The following is a 20333-nucleotide window of genomic DNA, read 5'->3' as shown; positions in this document are numbered from 1 at the left end:
CCCAAACATATACGGTTCAGCTAATGGGTGGTAGATATCCTCTCCAACCAATAACCACAATAAGCCTCCCCCACCGGGATCAGTGAATAATGGCGCACAGCGCCTATGCATAAAAATGGCGCCACATTAAAAAGATACGCTTATCGCTATTTATCGTTAGTACTGCATAATAATGGCGCACAGGGAAAAAAGAAGAAAAACGGCACACACTAACGTTATTTATCAATAGTGGCACACACTAACGTTATTTATCAATAGTGGCACACACTAACGGTATTTATCAATAGTGGCACACAGTAACGTTATTTATCAATAGTGGCACACAGTAACGTTATCTATCAATAGCGCCCTACATAAGCCAAACTGCAGACGTTATTTAACTGCAAAACGGGGAATGGATTTAATGTAACACTGTCAAGGTTAGGGTTAGGCACCACTGGGGGGGGAGGGGTCTTAGGGTTAGCACCATCAGGGGGGTCTTAGGGTTAGGCACCACCAGGGGGGTCTTAGGGTTAGGCATCACCAGGGGGGTGGTTAGTGTTAGGCACCACCAGGGGGGTGGTTAGGATTAGGCACCACCATGGGGGTCTTAGGGTTAGGCACCACCAGGGGGGTCTTAGTGTTAGGCACCACTAGGGGGGTCTTAGGGTTAGGCACCACCAGGGGGGTCTAAGCGTAAGGCACCAACCAGAGGGGTCTTAGGGTTAGGCACCACCAGGGGGTCTTAGGGTTAGGCACCACCAGGGGGTCTTAGGGTTAGGCACCACCAGGGGGGTCTTAGGGTTAGGCACCACCAGGGGTGGTGGTTAGGGTTAGGCACCACCAGGGGGGTCTTAGGGTTAGACACCACCTGGGGGGTCTTAGGGTTAGGCAACACCAGGGGGGTCTTAGGGTTAGGCAACACCAGGGGGGTCTTAGGGTTAGGCAACACCAGGGGGGTCTTACGGTTAGGCACCACCAGGGGGGTTTAGGGGTTAGGGATAGGTACAGAGAGGGTTCTGTGTGTTAACGGTAAATAACAATAAGGCTTTAACGTTAAATAACAATAAGGCTTTAGCGTTAAATAGCAATAAGTGGCAAACGGATTAGCAGCAACACTGCGCGCCATTATTCCCAGGCGCCATTTTCAGATGGATGCTCCCGCACCATCCCTATGCAATGTTGATTAACTCAAGCCTGACATGCACCATCCCAAATTGTCAGCCTATCAACAAATCATATTCGTATCCCCCCTGGTGGAATAAGAAGTGGATATGGTTTATTCAGTGATCATACGATACTACTTTATAATGTATGTTTACACAATGTTTTACTTGCACTAACTGTAAGTTACGCATACGGCTTATGTTAATGTGTACGGTTTACTGTTTCTTTTTTTGAAAATGTATTAAAAAATGATTGAAAACAAGAAAATGCATTCCTGCTTCCTGTAATTGCATTGATGCACCAGCTTCACCTGCTATCCAGCGGCCAAATGCTTTACCACTGCAGATGGTGGAGGGTTCACAAAGCAAAGTCCCATACTGCCTTTGCTGGCCATGCATCAGGCATGTGTGCAGCCAGGTTTTGATTAGCAAATGTGTGCTTCTTATGTTTTTTGTGTAGGTAGGAACCTCTATAGTGCTTTACAGGAAAATAAACCTTGATGGATGAAATATGGGTTAATGGGCATCTCTTTGTTCTGTCTTTATCTTGACTTTGCTATTTAGTAAAGAGGTTTAACTAGTAAACACCATTTTGTTATGTTATATAGGGTTATCTAATATTGATTGATTGAATGGATGACTGCATGAATGAATAAACAAAAAAAATAATGTATCTCTAGCCCTTATTTGTCCTTGTTTTATAGCACTTGCAAAAATAGAAAGTGGGAATGTACAACCCGGGCCTGTCTGGCTATTTGTACAGTGTATGGAAATGGACATTACATCACATTTGATGGGAAACGCTATACTTTTAATGGAAACTGCGCCTATACAGTTTCACAGGTAAAATGTCTAATACCAAAAACTATGGTTTCTCATTTGTTCATTTAATCTTAAAATAGTGTGACACAAAAGAGATCATACCATCCTTAAAGAGAACTGTGGTCTCCCTTTCTAATCTTATGTCGGATTATGTCCAAAATTGGCACTTTCCAGTTCAATGTTGGACATAGTATAGCATAGAAAAACATAGCTGCCGCTAGGGGAGCTATTGCCGGAACTAGTGCAACATGACATCAGCACCTTTAGATCAGTGTAAAACCAAGTCTGACACTTTGATCACTGCCAGCAACCTGTTCCAACACCGTACAACGTAATTTAAATATTACCAGAATGCATTTGGGCTCGCCACTAGGGGCAGTGTTGCTGGATGTAGTCTGGCATGGCATTAGGCAAAACGGATCAAACTGTCGGACCACACCGTGCTGCGTAATTATGCTTGTGGGTGTGCAATGCTGGCATAGCTACAGTGTTCGAACTGGTTTTGGGTACCTAGAGTCGGAGGTTTCATAATCTGAGGAGTAGGAATTGGATGATTTTTGTACCGACTCCACAGCCCTGCTAAACACACAGCCAAACAATGCAGGTGAGATCTGTCCTGGTTGAGCAGTATTTCTTCCTATTATATGAACATTGTGAGTGATCCTTTCTGTCTTTTTTTCTCTAACTCATTGGTGGCTGATTTAATTTTCCCTCCTGGTCCTTCAAAAAAGTAATTGTTGCATTGTAGATGAGGTATTGGGGGAGAAACAACCAAATTGTGGTTCCACAGCACCCTGGTGCAATTTCTTGATGTAGCTCATCCATGTTTTGAGAGGAAATTTAGAACATGATAAAACCGAAGATGGCATGTTGCAAAGACTTTTTATAGGTGAGCTATACATAAGAATATGAAAATGTATGATTCCTGCCACCCTATGTGGCAGGATCACTTCTCCACTCTCCCACATCAGGTCACTATGTAAATCGGGCACTCTTAAAAGGATTGCCAAGGATCTGGTGAGCCCTCTAGTCCTGTTAGCTAGGCCGCATACAGTACACATGCAGTATTTTTTGGCGTTAGCGTATTCCACTTGGTGTTTATGGGCCATTTCTGAAAGAACACTTTCAGAAGTGTTGACCCAACAGCCGTTTCAGATATTTTCTTTGTTTGTCATTCCTACAGAAGTTTAAAAAGACCAAAGTGTGTCCTTTTTGTAAAAAATGGCAAAAGTATTATGTAACATGCAGAAAATGTGCCAAGTATGCCAATGGTCTTGAAGTAAGGGTCCAGTAAGACACCGAAAGGAATATTGAAAAGGGTAGTGGGTACAGGTAGAAAATATTGGGATTGCTTGTTGTTGTTTTCCAGCTTCCTGTTTTCTATACCTGAGATACTACAAGCCTTCACAGGCTTTTTCCCTTTGAGTTGGGGTATGTCTGGCATTATTACAAAAAAACGTGGGAACAGGAAGTGTAGTAGAGCACTTTATCCACAGGCAGGACAGAATACAGAAGATTATGCACTTCTCTAAAGACAATTTACAAAAAGCCCAATAGGTTAAGTCTCGGATAACTAACCATTCTACAAAGTCCAAATCTTTAGCTTGAACCACAGAATGATCATATTGATCACTACAGTCAGTGGTGTAGCAATAGGGAATGCAAAGGATGCAACCGCACCAGGGCCCTTGGGCCAGAGGGGCCTTCCTTCAGCCATCTTATTTGTTTTTTATTTGTGCTATGCTGATAATGAACACCTTATAAGTGCATTCAATAGTGTTAATCCTTAAAAAGCTATTTTCTTACTCTGATTACACCTCTCAGACACTGCAGCTGTTTTTGGTATGTTTTGGGGCTCCATATCAATAGAGTGCTTAGGGCCCCATGTAAAACTCGCACCAAGGCTCCAACCTCCTTAGTTACACCACTGCCTACAGTGGAATACAAGTTTCTGTAGAATGGGTTGCAGAAGTCTATAAAAGAACACACCATAAGGGAAATGCCTGTTTTCTGGGCTTCTCTGCCGTTCAATGGGCGGACCTTATAAGTGAACTGGTTGTGTTGTGATTTGTAAACTCATCTGTTCTTATCTAATAACCAGATGGTAGCATTTGCATTTTTAGGACTGCATGTCTTTAGGAAGTTAAATGACATTTCTTGATTTGTATCCAATGTCCAGGGTAGATGAACTAACTGGTTAACTGAGGTCGATCTGATAACCACCCTTTTTCTTTTAGAAAGGGGTACAGGCAGTCCATATTTATAATAATTTGGGTTCCAGCTATTGCCAGCGCCCAAATTACAGTGAGTGCTGTTATAGCTGTAATAAATGTTATGGTCTATGGCGGCACCCTCAGTGCAGCACGGTGCCCAAATTACCTCTCTTGTTCCTGCCCCCAAGCATTCTTACCGTCTGGCAAAACCATCCATAATTACTCCCCAAAGGGACAGAAATTTTGTAAGCTATTAAAGGAGAGTGGGATGGTTAAAGAGAACCCGAGGTGGGTTTGAAGAATATTATCTGCATACAGAGGCTGGATCTGCCTATACAGCCCAGCCTCTGTTGCTATCCCAAACCCCCCTAAGGTCCCCCTGCACTCTGCAATCCCTCATAAATCACAGCCACGCTGCTGACAAACAGCTTGTCAGAGCTGGCTGTGTTTATCTCTATAGTGTCAGTCTGCTGCTCTCCCCGCCTCCTGCAGAACTCCAGTCCCCGCCTGCATCCCTTCCCTCCCTGCTGATTGGAGGGAAGGGACGGGGGCAGGGACCGGAGCTATGCAGGAGGAGGGGGAGCAGCTGAGACTGACACTACAGATGTAAACACAGCCTCACAGCACGGCTGTGATTTATGAGGGATTGCAGAGTGCAGGGGGACCTTAGCGGGGTTTGGGATAGCAACAGAGGCTGGGCTGTATAGGCAGATCCAGCCTCTGTATGCAGATAACATTCTTTAAACACACCTCGGGTTCTCTTTAAGGTTTTTTTTTTTACATTATTGAGAAGTCAACACAGTTGAGTTGTTCACCTTTAATAGTATATAACTATATCTATATATTTTTTTTCCTTTTCTTTTAACAAGGATTATTGCACAGCAAATGACAGTTCTGGCACCTTCCGAATCATCACAGAAAATATTCCTTGTGGTAACATGGGGGCAACCTGTTCCAAATCCATGAAACTTTTTCTAGGGGTAAGCAAACATTATTAAGCAAAAATTGTAACAAAAAATTAACAACTACAAGCATGGAAATGATATAGTGGCAAGTTTAAGATCTCTAGACTTATTATTATTCAAGACTTATTCAACTGTTTTACAGGACTATGAACTTATCCTTGATGACAGTCACGTCAGCTTAGCAAATAAAGGTAGTGACACCAGTGTTCCATATCGGGTACGACTGATGGGCATCTACTTAGTCGTTGAGATCAATGTTGGGATTATCCTTATATGGGACAAGAGATCTAGCATTTTCATTAAAGTTACCAGTGACTTTAAGGTATGTAGCTCTTCATAAAATGCATGCAACATACTGCAATTAAAAATGCTCTAAGTATAACTATGTAAAAGGATTTAATTAGTTAGATCATTGCACACATGTCAAGGAGGTCTCTGATCTGCTGTTTATGATCCCTTACTGTTTTTAGCTTATGTACACAGGAAGCAGACATTGCATCTGATCACAATTGTGACTAGTTGTAACGATTGTGGAATTCTCTCCGTGGTCAGCGCACAGGATGCGCGCTGACACTACGGAAATCTTCCACAAGCGTATAATCTGAGAGAACCCAGCAAAAGGTGCAATGCACCTGTAGAGGGGAATTCCTGCCGGCAGATGGAGCCGTGGAGTGCAGAGGAACAGATCCTCTGCACAGCCACAGATGCCAGATAGGAATTGTACGAGGAGAAGCAATGCAGGGCAAGATAGCCCTTAAGGAGAGAGCACAGTGACAGAGTGTATGTGTGTGCACCAATCTAGTCGCCAACCCACGACGGTGAACACTCAACAGCAGAAAGAAAGTAGGAACGCAATCGCGAGAGAGACGATTGCCAGAAGTGACACAAGACTGAGCAAGACAGAGCACGAGAGTAGCAAAGGCACAGCAAACAACAATGAGAAGATAAGGAAAATAACAAACGCTAGCTAAACGTGAACACCGCACTCATTCGCAACAGCAAACGCGTTTAGGACGCGGTCTCCGCACGAAAAGCGCAACAGAGACAAGCACGCCACCCTAACTAACCAACGCCACACAAACACGAAACAGAGAACGCGAACGCTTGCTTAATGGTTACCCCACTGAGCCTACAGCAAGCGTTCGTATCAGACAAGACAGAGAGAAGGAGCAGCCAGCAGCAACCGCAGCTCTGGCCTACACTCCCAGATAGAGTACCAAAAGGAACCACCGCTGCTACCGTTAGAGCGAGTGCGATCCAGACAGACAAACAAACAGGAATAGGTCAGATAAGATCCACCACTCTTCCGCCAGAGCGAGTGCGATCTAGGTTCAGGGACAGGACAGAAAAGATCCACTGCTCTTTCCGCCAGAGCGAGTGTGAACCAAGTACAGAAACAGGCTAGCAGGATCCACTGCTCTTTCCGCCAGAGCAAGTGTGATCGAAGTACAGAAACAAACGATTCACCATCGCCAACGGCTGACGACAGTGCAATCGCAAGGACAAACAGAAGACAGAACAGGCAATACAAATAATACAACCTAACTGTACTAGAGGGATGCCTAATGCAGTCCCCAGGAATACTCTAAGATAATCTTTAGCAAACAATAGAAAGGCTGACACTCCAGGAGTGTTTCAACAGTAACAAACCATAATGACCAGCAAAGGATTGTGGGATCACATGGTATTTATGCTTTACGCCTTCAAGGGAGGCGACCAGGCAATCTGCATAATCAGTATATGCAAATTCCTCAGCAGCAGAGCAGGTCTGAAGCTTGCAAAGCAAAGACAGGTCTATTATCCAGAGACCTGCGTCCCACAGACTCAAGGAATGGCCAAACAGCTGTCTGCCTGTGCAGCCAGCTGAGCGGATCATTACACTAGTCAATCAAAAACACATCTGTCAAACAGTCGTAATGGTTACATTCTTCATCAGGCCTGGATTCACCTCACAGGAGCCTGTAGGCACAGATGTCCTGGTACCCAAGACCTCGCCCTTCATGGACCTCCAAACCCCGCCGAACCACACCGCAAGTGTGCTGGCTATCCCAGCTGTCACTTCTCCATTACTTCCCTTGCCCATCATAGGTAGCTACAGGTGCCATTTAGTATTAGGTAGCTAGAATTACCCTCAGTAATTACAGTGGCTTGCAAAAGTATTCGGCCCCCTTGAAGTTTTCCACATTTTGTCACATTACTGCCACAAACATGAATCAATTTTATTGGAATTGCATGTGAAAGACCAATACAAAGTTGTGTACACGTGAGAAGTGGAACGAAAATCATACATCATTCCAAACATTTTTTTACAAATAAATAACTGCAAAGTGGGGTGTGCGTAATTATTCGGCCCCCTGAGTCAATACTTTGTAGAACCACTTTTTGCTGCATTTACAGCTGCCAGTCTTTTAGGGTATGTCTCTACCAGCTTTGCACATCTAGAGACTGAAATCCTTGCCCATTCTTCTTTGCAAAACCGCTCCAGCTCAGTCAGATTAGATGGACAGCGTTTGTGAACAGCAGTTTTCAGATCTTGCCACAGATTCTCGATTGGATTTAGATCTGGAATTTGGGCTATTCTAACACATAGATATGTTTTGTTTTAAACCGTTCCATTGTTGCCCTGGCTTTATGTTAAGGGTAATTGTCCTACTGGAGGGTGAACCTCCGCCCCAGTCTTAAGTCTTTTGCAGTCTCCAAGAGGTTTTCTTCCAAGTTTGCTCTGTATTTGGCGCCATCCATCTTCCCATCAACTCCGACCAGCTTCCCTGACCCTGCTGAAGAGATGCACCCCCCGAGCATGATGCTGCCACCACCATATTTGACAGTGGGGATGGTGTGTTCAGAGTGATGTGCAGTGTTAGTTTTCTGCCACACATAGCGTTTTGCATTTTGGCCAAAAAGTTCAATTTTGGTCTCATCTTATCATTGGTCTCATGTTTGCTGTGTCCCCCACATGGCTTGCGGAAAACTGCAAACGGGACTTCTTATGCTTTCTGTTAACAATGCCTTTCTTCTTGCCACTCTTCCATAACTTTGTACAGTGCATGACTAATAGTTGTCCTATGGACAGAGTCTCCCACCTGAGCTGTAGATCTCTGTAGCTCATCCAGAGTCACCATGGGCCTCTTGACTGCATTTCTGATCAGCGCTCTCCTTGTTCGACCTGTGAGTTTAGGTGGATGGCCTTGTCTTGGTAGGTTTACAGTTGTGCCTTACTCCTTCCATTTCTGAATGATCGCTTGAACAGTGCTCCTTGGGATGTTCAAGGCTTCTATTTGTAGCCTAAGCCTGCTTTACATTTCTCAATAACTTGATCCCTGACCTGTCTTGTGTGTTGTTTAGACTTCACGGTGTTGTTGCTCCCAATATTCTCTTAGACAGCCTCTGAGGCCCTCACAGAGCAGCTGTATTTGTATTGACATTAGATTACACACAGGTGCACTCTATTTAGTCATTAGCACTCATCAGGCAATGTCTATAGGCAACTGACTGCACTCAGATCAAAGGGGGCCGATTAATTATGCACACACCACTTTGCAGTTATTTATTTGTAAAAAATGTTTGGAATCATGTATGATTTTCGTTCCACTTCTCATGTGTACAACACTTTGTTTTGGTCTTTCATGTGGAATTCCAATAAAATTGATCCATGTTTGTGGCAGTAATGTGACAAAATGTGGAAAACTTCAAGGGGGCCGAATACTTTTGCAACCCACTGTACCTGCTTCCCTCCCCAAGCAGCACAGAGGTCTGCAGCTGATGCGTTCTCCTTCTGAGATTATCACTGGCACTCGGGGATCAGAAGGCATGGCAAGCCAAGACAGAGAAGTCACCAGGCCACACTGCTCTACAGACTGTTCTCTCCAACGCAGAGTGTTGCTCCTCCCTCCTGTGTGATAGGTTGGCCACAGCAGCACAGCATTGGCTAGAGGGGAGCTAGTGCTGTTACTATTGGCCAAATTCTCCTGCTCTTCGTCTAGGGCGGGGCAGTTAGACTGTTCCCAGGATGCTGCTACAGACTGGCCAAGCTGTGCTCTATTATATTCACTATGAAAAAGCGACAGTTGCGAGGTTATGCAGACCCTCATATTGCCACCTGCACTCATACATCCCAGGCCCCCCTTCACCCACACTTTTGCAAGAGCCCCATAGCAATCGCTCTGGTTGCTACGGTGATTGCTATGCCACTGGTTGTGTTGCTACAACACACCCCAAAAAGCAACAATAACAATTCAGTACAGCAGCGCCAATGTCCATCTTCAAAATGACTTTTTGTGACCAGGAAGAGTCCTTCAAAGTACTATTGGGGGTCCCTAGCAGCTACCTGGCACAATTCACAATACAGCCTATATATCACTGTGCCTCTATCTACAGCAGCAGCTCCTCTCCCTATACTGAGTAAAGCAGAGTGAAAAATGGCTGCCAGGATCATGCCTTTTATGGTAGGGAGTAGCCTGGGTGGTGATCAGGTCCAAATGGCCATGCTGATCTACCTTATTTCATGGTGAAGGGTCAAAAATAGCACTATAGGAAAGAATAGGGTCAAACTGCTGAATAATGTTTATCAACAGGTCCACCATGAGCATTTGTAGCACAATTTGATCTGACAAGTTAATTTCCATTTTCATGATTTGACTCTATTTTATAGGGCCGTCTCTGTGGGTTATGTGGAAACTATGATGGAAATACAAACAATGATTTCACTACCCGGAATAATGCTGTTGTTGGAAATACTGAGGAGTTTGGAAACAGCTGGAAGATATTGCCAGGTTGCCCAGATGCTAAAGTCTACAGAGATGCCTGTTCCCTGAACGCATACAGGCATGGCTGGGCACAAAGGAAGTGTAGCATTATACTTAGTGATGTCTTTGCTACTTGTCATCAATATGTAAGTAATATCAGTAAACAAGTCTTGGGGAATCGTTTACCCCCTGTTTCCAGCGATATAGTAGCAATATTATGCATATTATATATCTTTTCATATTCTCCCTCTGAGTTATTGTAAAATCCTTCTCTGTGGCTTACCAACTGACAGAAAATCCTTGACTGGATCTATGCACAATTCCTGCTTTACCTCTGTGGGAGCTGTCCTACCATTCTACATGCTTACCAATTGACAGACTGCCACCACTTCAGCTATAATGAACTGACTGTTCCTCTTTGCAAACCCTTTCAGTTGCTGCCAATTACAAAAATCCAGCTGAACTTAACTTAGGCAGTCTCCATAAATACCTTCACTGACTTAAAGTGTACCTAGAGGGAAAAAAAGTGCCTCTTCAGCTATTGTTCTTAAATGTTTACCAATTTATATGTAGATAGAGTGTGGCTTTGAGAAGTATTTACAACATACAGCTGTTGAGATATGCTGAGAGTACATGCTGATCAAGTGATTCCATGAGGATCACTTGTAACACAGAAACATCCAGACAAGCTTATTCATGAAGGCACACCCGAAAAGATGGCATTTATACCAATAAACTCCAACAATAACACAACAGCAATGAAAGTCTATGGTGCCTAGTTCACTTACCCCGATGTATCGTGACTGAAGTTTCTGAATCCCTGCCGACCCACCGCAAAGTCAACAGCGCGTTACCGCCGGACTTCTGCAGCATTGGAATGCATGGAAGTCTATGGGCGACACAGAATTTTTTAATAAGTTGGTAGCAGCATGCGCAGAATGAAACAAATAGGATGGGGAAGCAGGGAATCCCAGTGATGTACATCCTATCCAGCAGGGAGTATGTCACTGGGCAAGGCAAAGAGATGGGTGTGCGCTATGCATGTGACCCTGTCGGCGCACCCTGCTGCAGAGTTATATGAGGGACAATATGTGCGTTGCGGTGTGCTACAATGGGGCGGAGCATGGCAACGCAAAGGCATTGGCCAGGTGTGAGACCAGCGTGAATGCCATTGATTTCACCTGTCAGTAGTTTTTATATTGTGACTTACTGTTGTGTGTGTGTATGTGGGTACAAATACTGTATGTGTATGCTCAGTATTTATATGTGTGACTCAAAAGCAGAGAAGATACATGAGGTAGATTTGTAGCATACAGTTAAAATGTCCCTGGGTGAAGCAATACTGCTGATATTCCACTATCGCTTTACCTAACATACCTCTCTCTACAACTCTCCCCCTACCTACCTCTCACACTAACTCTACCCCACACCTGAGGACCCTTTATTTATTGTATTTATAAAGCGCCAACGTATTACGCAGCGCTGGACAATAAATAGGGATACATACAATATTTAGGGGTGACATACAGCAAAATGACAATACCTGAATACAAGAAAGACCAGATTGCGCAGCACAGTATGAGTACAAGGTAATGCTTAGTCACTGGAGGCGAGTATGGAGATTAGGCAAGTTAGGTTCACTCAGATGCCTAGCATGGGTTCACAGTAATGGAGGTGCATGATCAGGTAGGACACAAAAGGAGGAGGACCCTGCCCAAAGGCTTACAATCTAAACCCTTTCACATTGTATTGTGGCAGTTTACCGCACAGCTACTGCAGGGCAATGAAAATCTATGGTTGCTTTCATATTACCTGCGGTGCTTTACGGTGCAATGCGCCGGAAGTGCTCAATCTAACGCACTTCCAAAATGACTTGTATCTGCGTAAACATGCAGCAGACCAGAAGTCATGTAAGTCTATGGCGACGTAGAGATTTTAAAAATGATGGCAGTGCGGTGACATTTTTATGCACAATCACAGGAAGCGTATTTTTAAAATACGCTTCCTTGCACTTCTATATATACTCGAAACAGGAAGTGACCGCAAGCGGATGCCAGAAGGGGAATACTGCACAGTAATGCAGTATTCCCCGAAGTTCCGTTTTTTGGCACTGTGGCGTGGCCGCTGCACCCCACCGCTGATGCCAATATTCAGTGTGAAGCCGGCCTAATGCTAACCCTTCCCCACCCCTTCTGCAGTACCTTCTCTTGGCTACACGTCTTGTGCCCGAATTACCGTATATACTCGCATATAAGCCGACCCGCATATAAGCCGACCCCCCAACTTTTCCCTGAAAAAACTGGGAAAAATTATTGACCCCCATATAAGCCGGGGGTAGGAAATGCTGGATTGGTGCAGCCCCCCAGTGTGTCCCAGTATAGCTAGTATAGTGCCCAGTATAGGTAGGTAGTGTCCAGTATAGCTAGTATAGTGCCCAGTATAGCTAGTAAAGTGCCCAGTATAGCCAGTATAGTGCCCAGTATAGCGCCCAGTATGGGTAGGTAGTGCCTCAGTTTAGCTAGTATAGTACCCAGTTTAGCTAGTATAGTGCCCCAGTATGGCTAGTAAAGTGCCCAGTTTAGCCAGTATAGTGCCCAGTTTAGTTAGTATAGTGCCCAGTTTAGCCAGTATAGTGCTCAGTTTAGTGCCCAGTTTAGCTAGTATAGTGCCCAGTTTAGCTAGTATAGTGCCCAGTTTAGCCAGTATAGTGCCCAGTTTAGCCAGTATAGTGCCCAGTTTAGCTAGTATAGTGCCCAGTTTAGCTAGTATAGTGCCCAGTTTAGCCAGTATAGTGCCCAGTTTAGCCAGTATAGTGCCCAGTATAGTGCCCAGTTTAGCTAGTATAGTGCCCAGTTTAGCCAGTATAGTGCCCAGTTTAGCCAGTATAGTGCCCAGTTTAGCTAGTATAGTGCCCAGTTTAGCTAGTATAGTGCCCAGTTTAGCCAGTATAGTGCCCCAGTTTAGCTAGTATAGTGCCCAGTTTAGCTAGTATAGTGCCCAGTTTAGCCAGTATAGTGCCCCAGTTTAGCTAGTATAGTGCCCAGTTTAGCCAATATAGTGCCCAGTTTAGCCAATATAGTGCCCAGTTTAGCTAGTATAGTGCCCAGTTTAGCCAATATAGTGCCCAGTTTAGCCAGTATAGTGCCCAGTTTAGCCAGTATAGTGCCCAGTTTAGCCAGTATAGTGCCCAGCATAGGTAGGTAGTACTCCCGGCTCCCTCCCCGCCACTGCTATTACCTGCAGGCAGCGGCCGCTTCCTAATCCGCGTTCCTCTTCTTAAACTTTTCAGCGTGTATCACAGCAGCGCGCCCGGCGCTGCTGCTGTGACGGTGCAGAGTGCAGGAAAGAGCGCGGCTCCCTATAACGGCGATCTGTATCGCCGTTACCAAGGGAACCGCTCTTTCCTGCCCCTGCATCGTCACAGCAGCAGCGCCGGGCGCGCTGCTGTGATACACGCTGAAAAGTTTAAGAAGAGGAACGCGGATTAGGAAGCGGCCGCTGCCTGCAGGTAATAGCAGCGGCGGCCGCGGGGGGAGCGGGGAGGGGGGAAGCGGGGCGCGGAACACCCACCACCCACCACCCACCACTATACCACCAGGGAAGACTCGCATACAAGCCGACCCCCCAACTTTTGACCCCCTTTTTGGGGGTCAAAAATTCGGCTTGTATGCGAGTATATACGGTATACACTGGGCACGCTATAGCCACAACAAACAATGGGTTTGATTCACAAAGCGGTGCTAACCTAGCTAGCACGCCTAAAGACTTTGGGCGTGATAAGTAGGATGCTAACTAGGTTAGCATCAGTTTGACAATAAGATTGCAAGCAAAGTCCCTGCGCAAAACTTCACGCACGCACAGCGTGGTGCGCGCAAAACATCGCACCGCGATGCGCGATAATGGTGCATCCGATGCGTCTATAAGGTCGCATGGGGTGCGACCTCAACGTCACACTATGCAACGTTAAAGTCGCACCCCATGTGACCTTATAGGCGCATCGGATGCGCCGTTATCGGCGCATAGCGGTGCGACGTGTCGCGCGCACCGCTCTGTGCGCGCACAAAGGTTTGCACGTGGGACTTTGCGCACGAGTTGATTTTATCACACCTAAACTGAGTTTAGGCGTGAAGAGGGGATTTTCACAAGCGTGCTAACAGTTAGCACTGCTTTGTGAATCAAGCCCATTGTGTTCTATGGTGGCGCCCAAATTGCCCCCCAGCCATCAGCACCTAAGATACCTGCCACAAGATTGTAATGTATGGATAGGGAAGGAAAATGCAGTCTTTTTAAAATATTTATTTATATTCTATTCCATACTTTCTGTATAGGTTGATGCATCAATGTACTATGATGCCTGTGTCTCTGACTCATGTGCTTGCAACACGGGGGGAGACTGTGAGTGCCTCTGCACAGCTGTTGCAGCCTATGCCCAGGCATGTGGGGAACACAACATATGTGTTGCCTGGAGGACGCCTTCTGTTTGTCGTGAGTGATACATTATTATTATAACTATTATTATTTGTTGCAGTAGCCGTACATTGTTTCTTAATGGTGAACTATTTGGGAAAATTCAGATATGGAATACCCTTATGCATAACTCCCAACATTTTGAGATGAGAAAGAGGGACACTTAAACCACTCCCCTGCCACACCCCTGACCATCCCCTTTCACACCCCTAGCCATGAATACCATAAAGATTTCATAAGAAAAATATGTTGCTTTATAATTCAAACCACACTGGTCCTTTCTATCCTGGTTCATTTCCCTTCATACTAAAATTTTAAAATTAGTAATATTTCAATTTAAAGGATGGGAATAAAGTTTAAAGTCAATAAAACACATTTTTTTAATAGAGAAATATATATATTTACATAGAAAGAGGGACAAAGTCTTGAAAGATGGACAAATGAGGGGGAAAGGGGGACAGAGGGACAGGGCTCCCAAAAAGGGACTGTCCCTCCAAAAGAGGGACAGTTGGGAGCTATGCTTATGTGAAAGAATATATAGTCTAATATTATTAAAACTATCAGGGCATTGCGATCATGTTATCTTCCATTTCCAGAGCCGCGATTGTGCTGTGACTGCGCTGCAATTCATCAGGTACAAGCCCAACCACACTAGAAATCATGCAGGCCGGCAACTGCCGCACTCACACTCACACTCACAAGTGACATTGGGTGCTTCTTTGCAGCCATTTTAACTGTACAATGTGCCAAAGGCTGAAATGAATGGGGTTACAGATCTGGGCTGTAGACTTAACCTCCCTGGCGGTATGATTATTTCCAGATTCTTTTTCCAAAAGCGGTGCAATTTTTTCACAAGCTTTGAGACCTTAAAGTGAGTGTCCTCGCCAGGTCGGGTTCCGGGTTGGCGTATTCTGCGCTCCACCGCACGGGTCACGTGGTCAGGCCGACGTCATCTGGACTGTACTGCGCAGGCGCAGAACTACCGTGCCTGCGCAGTACAGTCCTGATGACGTTGGCCGGAGCACGTGACCCATGCCGTGGAGCGCAGAAGAGGCCGACCCGGAACCCGACCTGGCGATGTCAGCTGCACCAGGGGAGAAGACTGGGAGCCTCCGGAGCTGCGGCGAGGGCACAGGACGGCTGCCACGGACTGGAGGAAGCCCCAGGTAAGTGGATCTTTTTTTTTTTTTTTAACAGCTTGGACCAACTAGAGAACAAAGTACAACACCATCCTGCTCCCTGAAATATCCCTGTTGATCGCCTTCCTCTGGATCAACAGGGATATTTCAGGGAGCAGGCTGGTGTTGTATTTTGTTCTCTGGTTGAACTCGATGGACGTATGTCTTTTTTCTTTTTTGTAACTATGTAACCATGTTTCCTTTAAAAATCATACCGCTTGATAGATCTGCGGCAGCCCTGCACATTCCACACCTCCGATGGATTATTCGGGATTACTGCTCAGAGCTGCGGATTTCTGTCCCGAGCCTGGCTCAGGGTTACAGCTAGGGAGGTTAAAGGACTCCCAAGGTGATCTCTTATAACCTATTTTTACTGGGAGCTTCTTCCTGCCCCTAGCAGCTGTCTCAGTCCCTCGCGCCAGCCCCGGTCCTCCTCTGTCTCCTGAGGAGGGCCGTGCTGTCCCAAGACAGGTCACACAGAGATTTTTCAAATCTCTTGAGGCCCCTTTTACTTCCGTTGCTCTACCTCGCCACTCCGCAGCTGCAGTGGCCATTAGTCTCTATGAGACTGGCCACAGTACCCATGGTTCCGACACGATGCAACAAACGTGCTTTGGACTTCGCAGAGGGGTGTGCGTAATTATTCAGCCCCCTGAGTCAATACTTTGTAGAACCACCTTTTGCTGCAATTATAGCTGTCTCTACCAGCTTTGCACAACTAGAGATTGAAATATTTGCCCATTCTTTTTTTGCAAAACAGCTCCAGCTCAGTCAGATTAGATGGACAGTGTTTGTGAACAGCAGTTTTCAGATCTTGCCACAGATTCTCGATTGGATTTAGATCTGGACTTTGACTGGGCCATTCTAACACATGAATATGTTTTGTTTTAAACCATTCCATTGTTGCGCTGGCTTTATGTTTAGGGTCATTGTCCTGCTGGAAGGTGAACGCCCCAGTCTCAAGTCTTTTGCAGACTCCAAGAGGTTTTCTTCCAAGATTGCCCTGTATTTGGCTCCATCCATCTTCCCATCAACTCTTACCAGCTACCCTGTCCCTGCTGAAGAGAAGCACAACCAGAGCATGATGCTGCCACCACCATATTTGACAGTGGGGATGGTGTGTTCAGAGTGATGTGTAGTGGTAGTTTTCCGACACACATAGAGTTTTGCATTTTGGCCAAAAAGTTCCATTTTGGTCTCATCTGATCAAAGCACCTTCTTCCACATGTTTGCTGTGTCCCCCTCATGGCTTGTGGCAAACTGCAAACGGGACTTCTTATGCTTTTCTGTTAACAGTGGCTTTCTTCTTGCCACTCTTCCATAAAGGCCAACTTTGTGCAGTGCACGACTAATAGTTGTCCTATGGACAGATTCCCCCATCTGAGCTGTAGATCTCGGCAGGTTGTCCAGAGTCACCATGGGCCCCTTGACTGCATTTCTGATCAGCGCTCTCCTTGTTCGGCCTGTGAGTTTAGGTGGACGGCCTTGTCTTGGTAGGCTTACAGTTGTGCCATTCTCCTTCCATTTCTGAATGATCGCTTGAACAGTGCTCCGTGGGATGTTCAAGGCTTTGGAAATTTTCTAGCCTAAGCCTGCTTTAAATTTCTCAATAACTTTATCCCTGACCTCTCTGGTGTGTTCTTTGACTACATGGTGTTGTTGCTCCTAAGATTCTCTTAGACAACCTCTGAGGCCGTCACAGAGCAGCTGTATTTGTACTGACATTAGATTACACACATGTGCACTCTATTTAGTCATTAGCACTCATCAGGCAATGTCTACATGCAACTGACTGCACTCAGACCAAAGGGGGCTGAATAATTGCGCACACCCCACTTTGCAGTTATTGATTTGTAAAAAATATTTGGAATTGTGTATGATTTTCGTTCCACTTCTCACGTGTACACTACTTTGTATTGGTGTTTCACGTGGTATTCCAATAAAATTGATTCATGTTTGTGGCAGTAATATGACAAAATGTGGAAAACTTCAAGGGGGCCGAATACTTTTGCAAACCACTGTGTATGTGTATATGTGTGTATATGTGTGTATATGTGTATATATATATATATATATATATATATATATATATATATATATATATATATATATATATATATATATATATATATACATATACATACAGTGGGTTGCAAAAGTATTCGGCCCCCTTGAAGTTTTCCACATTTTGTCATATTACTGCCACAAACATGAATCAATTTTATTGGAATTCCACATGAAAGACAAACACAAATTGGTGTACACATGAGAAGTGGAACGAAAATCATAAATGATTCGAAACATTTTTTACAAATAAATAACTGCAAAGTGGTGTGTGCATAATTATTCAGCCCCCTTTGATCTGAGTGCAGTTAGTTGCCTATAGACATTGCCTGATGAGTGCTAATGACTAAATAGAGTGCACCTGTGTGTAATCTAATGTCAGTACAAATACAGCTGCTCTGTGAGGGCCTCAAAGGTTGTCTAAGAGAATATTGAGAACAACAACACAGTGAAGTCCAAAGAACACACAAGACCGGTCAGGTATCAAGTTATTGAGAAATTTAAAGCAGGCTTAGGCTACAAAAAGATTTCCAAAGCCTTGAACATCCCACAAAGCACTGTTCAAGCGATCATTCAGAAATGGAAGGAGTATGGCACAACTGTAAACCTACCAAGACAAGGCCATCCACCTAAACTCACAGGCCGAACAAGGAGAGCGCTGATCAGAAATGCAGTCAAGAGGCCCATGGTGACTCTGGACGAGCTGCAGAGATCTACAGCTCAAGTGGGAGACTCTGTCCATAGGACAACTATTAGTCATGCACTGTACAAAGTTGGCCTTTATGGAAGAGTGGCAAGAAGAAAGGCATTGTTAACAGAAAGCATAAGAAGTCCCATTTGCAGTTTTCCACAAGCCATGTGGGGGACACACAGCAACCATGTGGAAAAAGTTGCTATGGTCAGATGAGACCAAAATGGAACTTTTTGGCCAAAATGCAAAACGCTATGTGTGGCGGAAAACTAACACTGCACATCACTCTGAACACACCATCCCCACTGTCAAATATGGTGGTGGCAGCATCATGCTCGGGGGTGCATCTCTTCAGCAGGGAAAGGGAAGCTGGTCAGAGTTGATGGGAAGATGGATGGAGCCAAATACAGGGCAAACTTGGAAGAAAACCTCTTGGAGACTGCAAAAGACTTGAGACTGGGGCGGAGGTTCACCTTCCAGCAGGACAATAACCCTAAACATAAAGCCAGGGCAACAATGGAATGGTTTAAAACAAAACATATCTATGTGTTAGAATGGCCCAGTCAAAGTCCAGATCTAAATCCAATTGAGAATCTGTGGCAAGATCTGAAAATTGCTGTTCACTAACGCTGTCCATCTAATCTGACTGAGCTGGAGCTGTTTTGCAAAGAAGAATGGGCAAGGTTTTCAGTCTCTAGATGTGCAAAGCTGGTAGAGACATACCCTAAAAGACTGGCAGCTGTAATTGCAGCAAAAGGTGGTTCTACAAAGTATTGACTCAGGGGGCCGAATAATTACACACACCCCACTTTGCAGTTATTTATTTGTAAAAAAATGTTTGGAATAATGTATGATTTTTGTTCCACTTCTCACGTGTATACCACTTTGTATTGGTCTTTCACGTGGAATGCCAATAAAATTGATGCATGTTTGTGGCAGTAATGTGACAAAATGTGGAAAACTTCAAGGGGGCCAAATACTTTTGCAACCCACTGTATATACATATATATATATATATATATATATATATATATATATATATATATATATATATATATATATATATATATATATATATATATATATATATAACCCTGTGTACCCATCAGATATACAGTCATTATCGGTGACTGCTTTATTGCAGCAGCACAGATAACTTTTTTTTTGATTACAGATAACTTTTTTTTTGATTGATTTCATTTTTGTGAACTAAGCAGTTATTACTCTACAGTAGATACAAATTATATATGCTATTATCTGATAAATAGAACATTTTATCATATTTTCTCTTTTTTAAATAAAGTTTTTAATTTACTAAGAGTATGAGTCGGTGGGTCGGTCGGGGAGGGGAGGGCAGCCCGCCATCTCTCTCCCTTCCTCTCCCTGGGCCGTGTTCCCCCCTCAGATGCAGAGTGATTGCAGCAGAGAAGCGCTGTAAATAGCTACCCACCTCCCTGGTTCGAATCGTTGATCACTCACTAGCCGCTGGTCTCCTCTCTGCATAGCCGGGTATACACACGCTGCTTCCTGCTAAACAGGAAGCAGCGTGTGTATACCAGACTATGCAGAGAGGAGACCAGCGGCAAGTGAGTGATCAGCGATTGGAACCAGGGAGGTGAGTTACTATTTACAGCGCTTCCCTGCTGCAATCACTCTGCATCTGAGGGGGGAGCACGGAGAGCAGCCTAGGGAGATGAAGGGAGGGAGAGGTCGGGCTGCCCTCCCCGCGGCTCCCCCTTCCATTATGGGGGGGACCTACCTACCTACCTAACCACCTGCCTAACCTATCCTGGGGGGGGCAGCTACCTAATCTAACCTATACTCGGGAGCAGCTACCTAATCTAACCTATACTGGGGGGCAGCTACCTAATCTAACCTATACTGGGGGTAGCTACCTATCCAACCTATACTTGAGGGGCAGCTACCTAATCTAACCTATACTGGGGGTAGCTACCTATCTAACCTATACTTGGGGGGCACTTACCTAATCCAACCTATACTGGGGGGCAGCTACCTAATCTAACCTAAACTGGGGGGCAGCTA

General features: G+C 44.9%; 1 protein-coding gene across 1 annotated transcript in view; it reads left to right on the top strand.

The window, feature by feature from the left end:
• The window catches only part of LOC137537859 (mucin-5B-like), a gene marked incomplete at its 5' end in the record, with an annotated part of 285507 nt that overhangs the window by 190583 nt on the left and 74591 nt on the right, over nt 1-20333 (top strand). The window contains 5 exons of the mRNA XM_068259809.1: nt 1850-1988; nt 5050-5160; nt 5288-5467; nt 9797-10036; nt 14219-14375. Of these exons, the coding sequence (XP_068115910.1) occupies nt 1850-1988; nt 5050-5160; nt 5288-5467; nt 9797-10036; nt 14219-14375 (827 nt within the window). The remainder of the gene's footprint in view (nt 1-1849; nt 1989-5049; nt 5161-5287; nt 5468-9796; nt 10037-14218; nt 14376-20333) is intronic.

The sequence above is a fragment of the Hyperolius riggenbachi genome, chromosome 11 (assembly GCF_040937935.1).
Source record: "Hyperolius riggenbachi isolate aHypRig1 chromosome 11, aHypRig1.pri, whole genome shotgun sequence".
NCBI classification, from domain to species: domain Eukaryota; kingdom Metazoa; phylum Chordata; class Amphibia; order Anura; family Hyperoliidae; genus Hyperolius; species Hyperolius riggenbachi.
The sequence above is the reverse complement of the archived record's forward strand: the minus strand, read 5'-3'. Positions and strand labels throughout refer to the sequence as shown.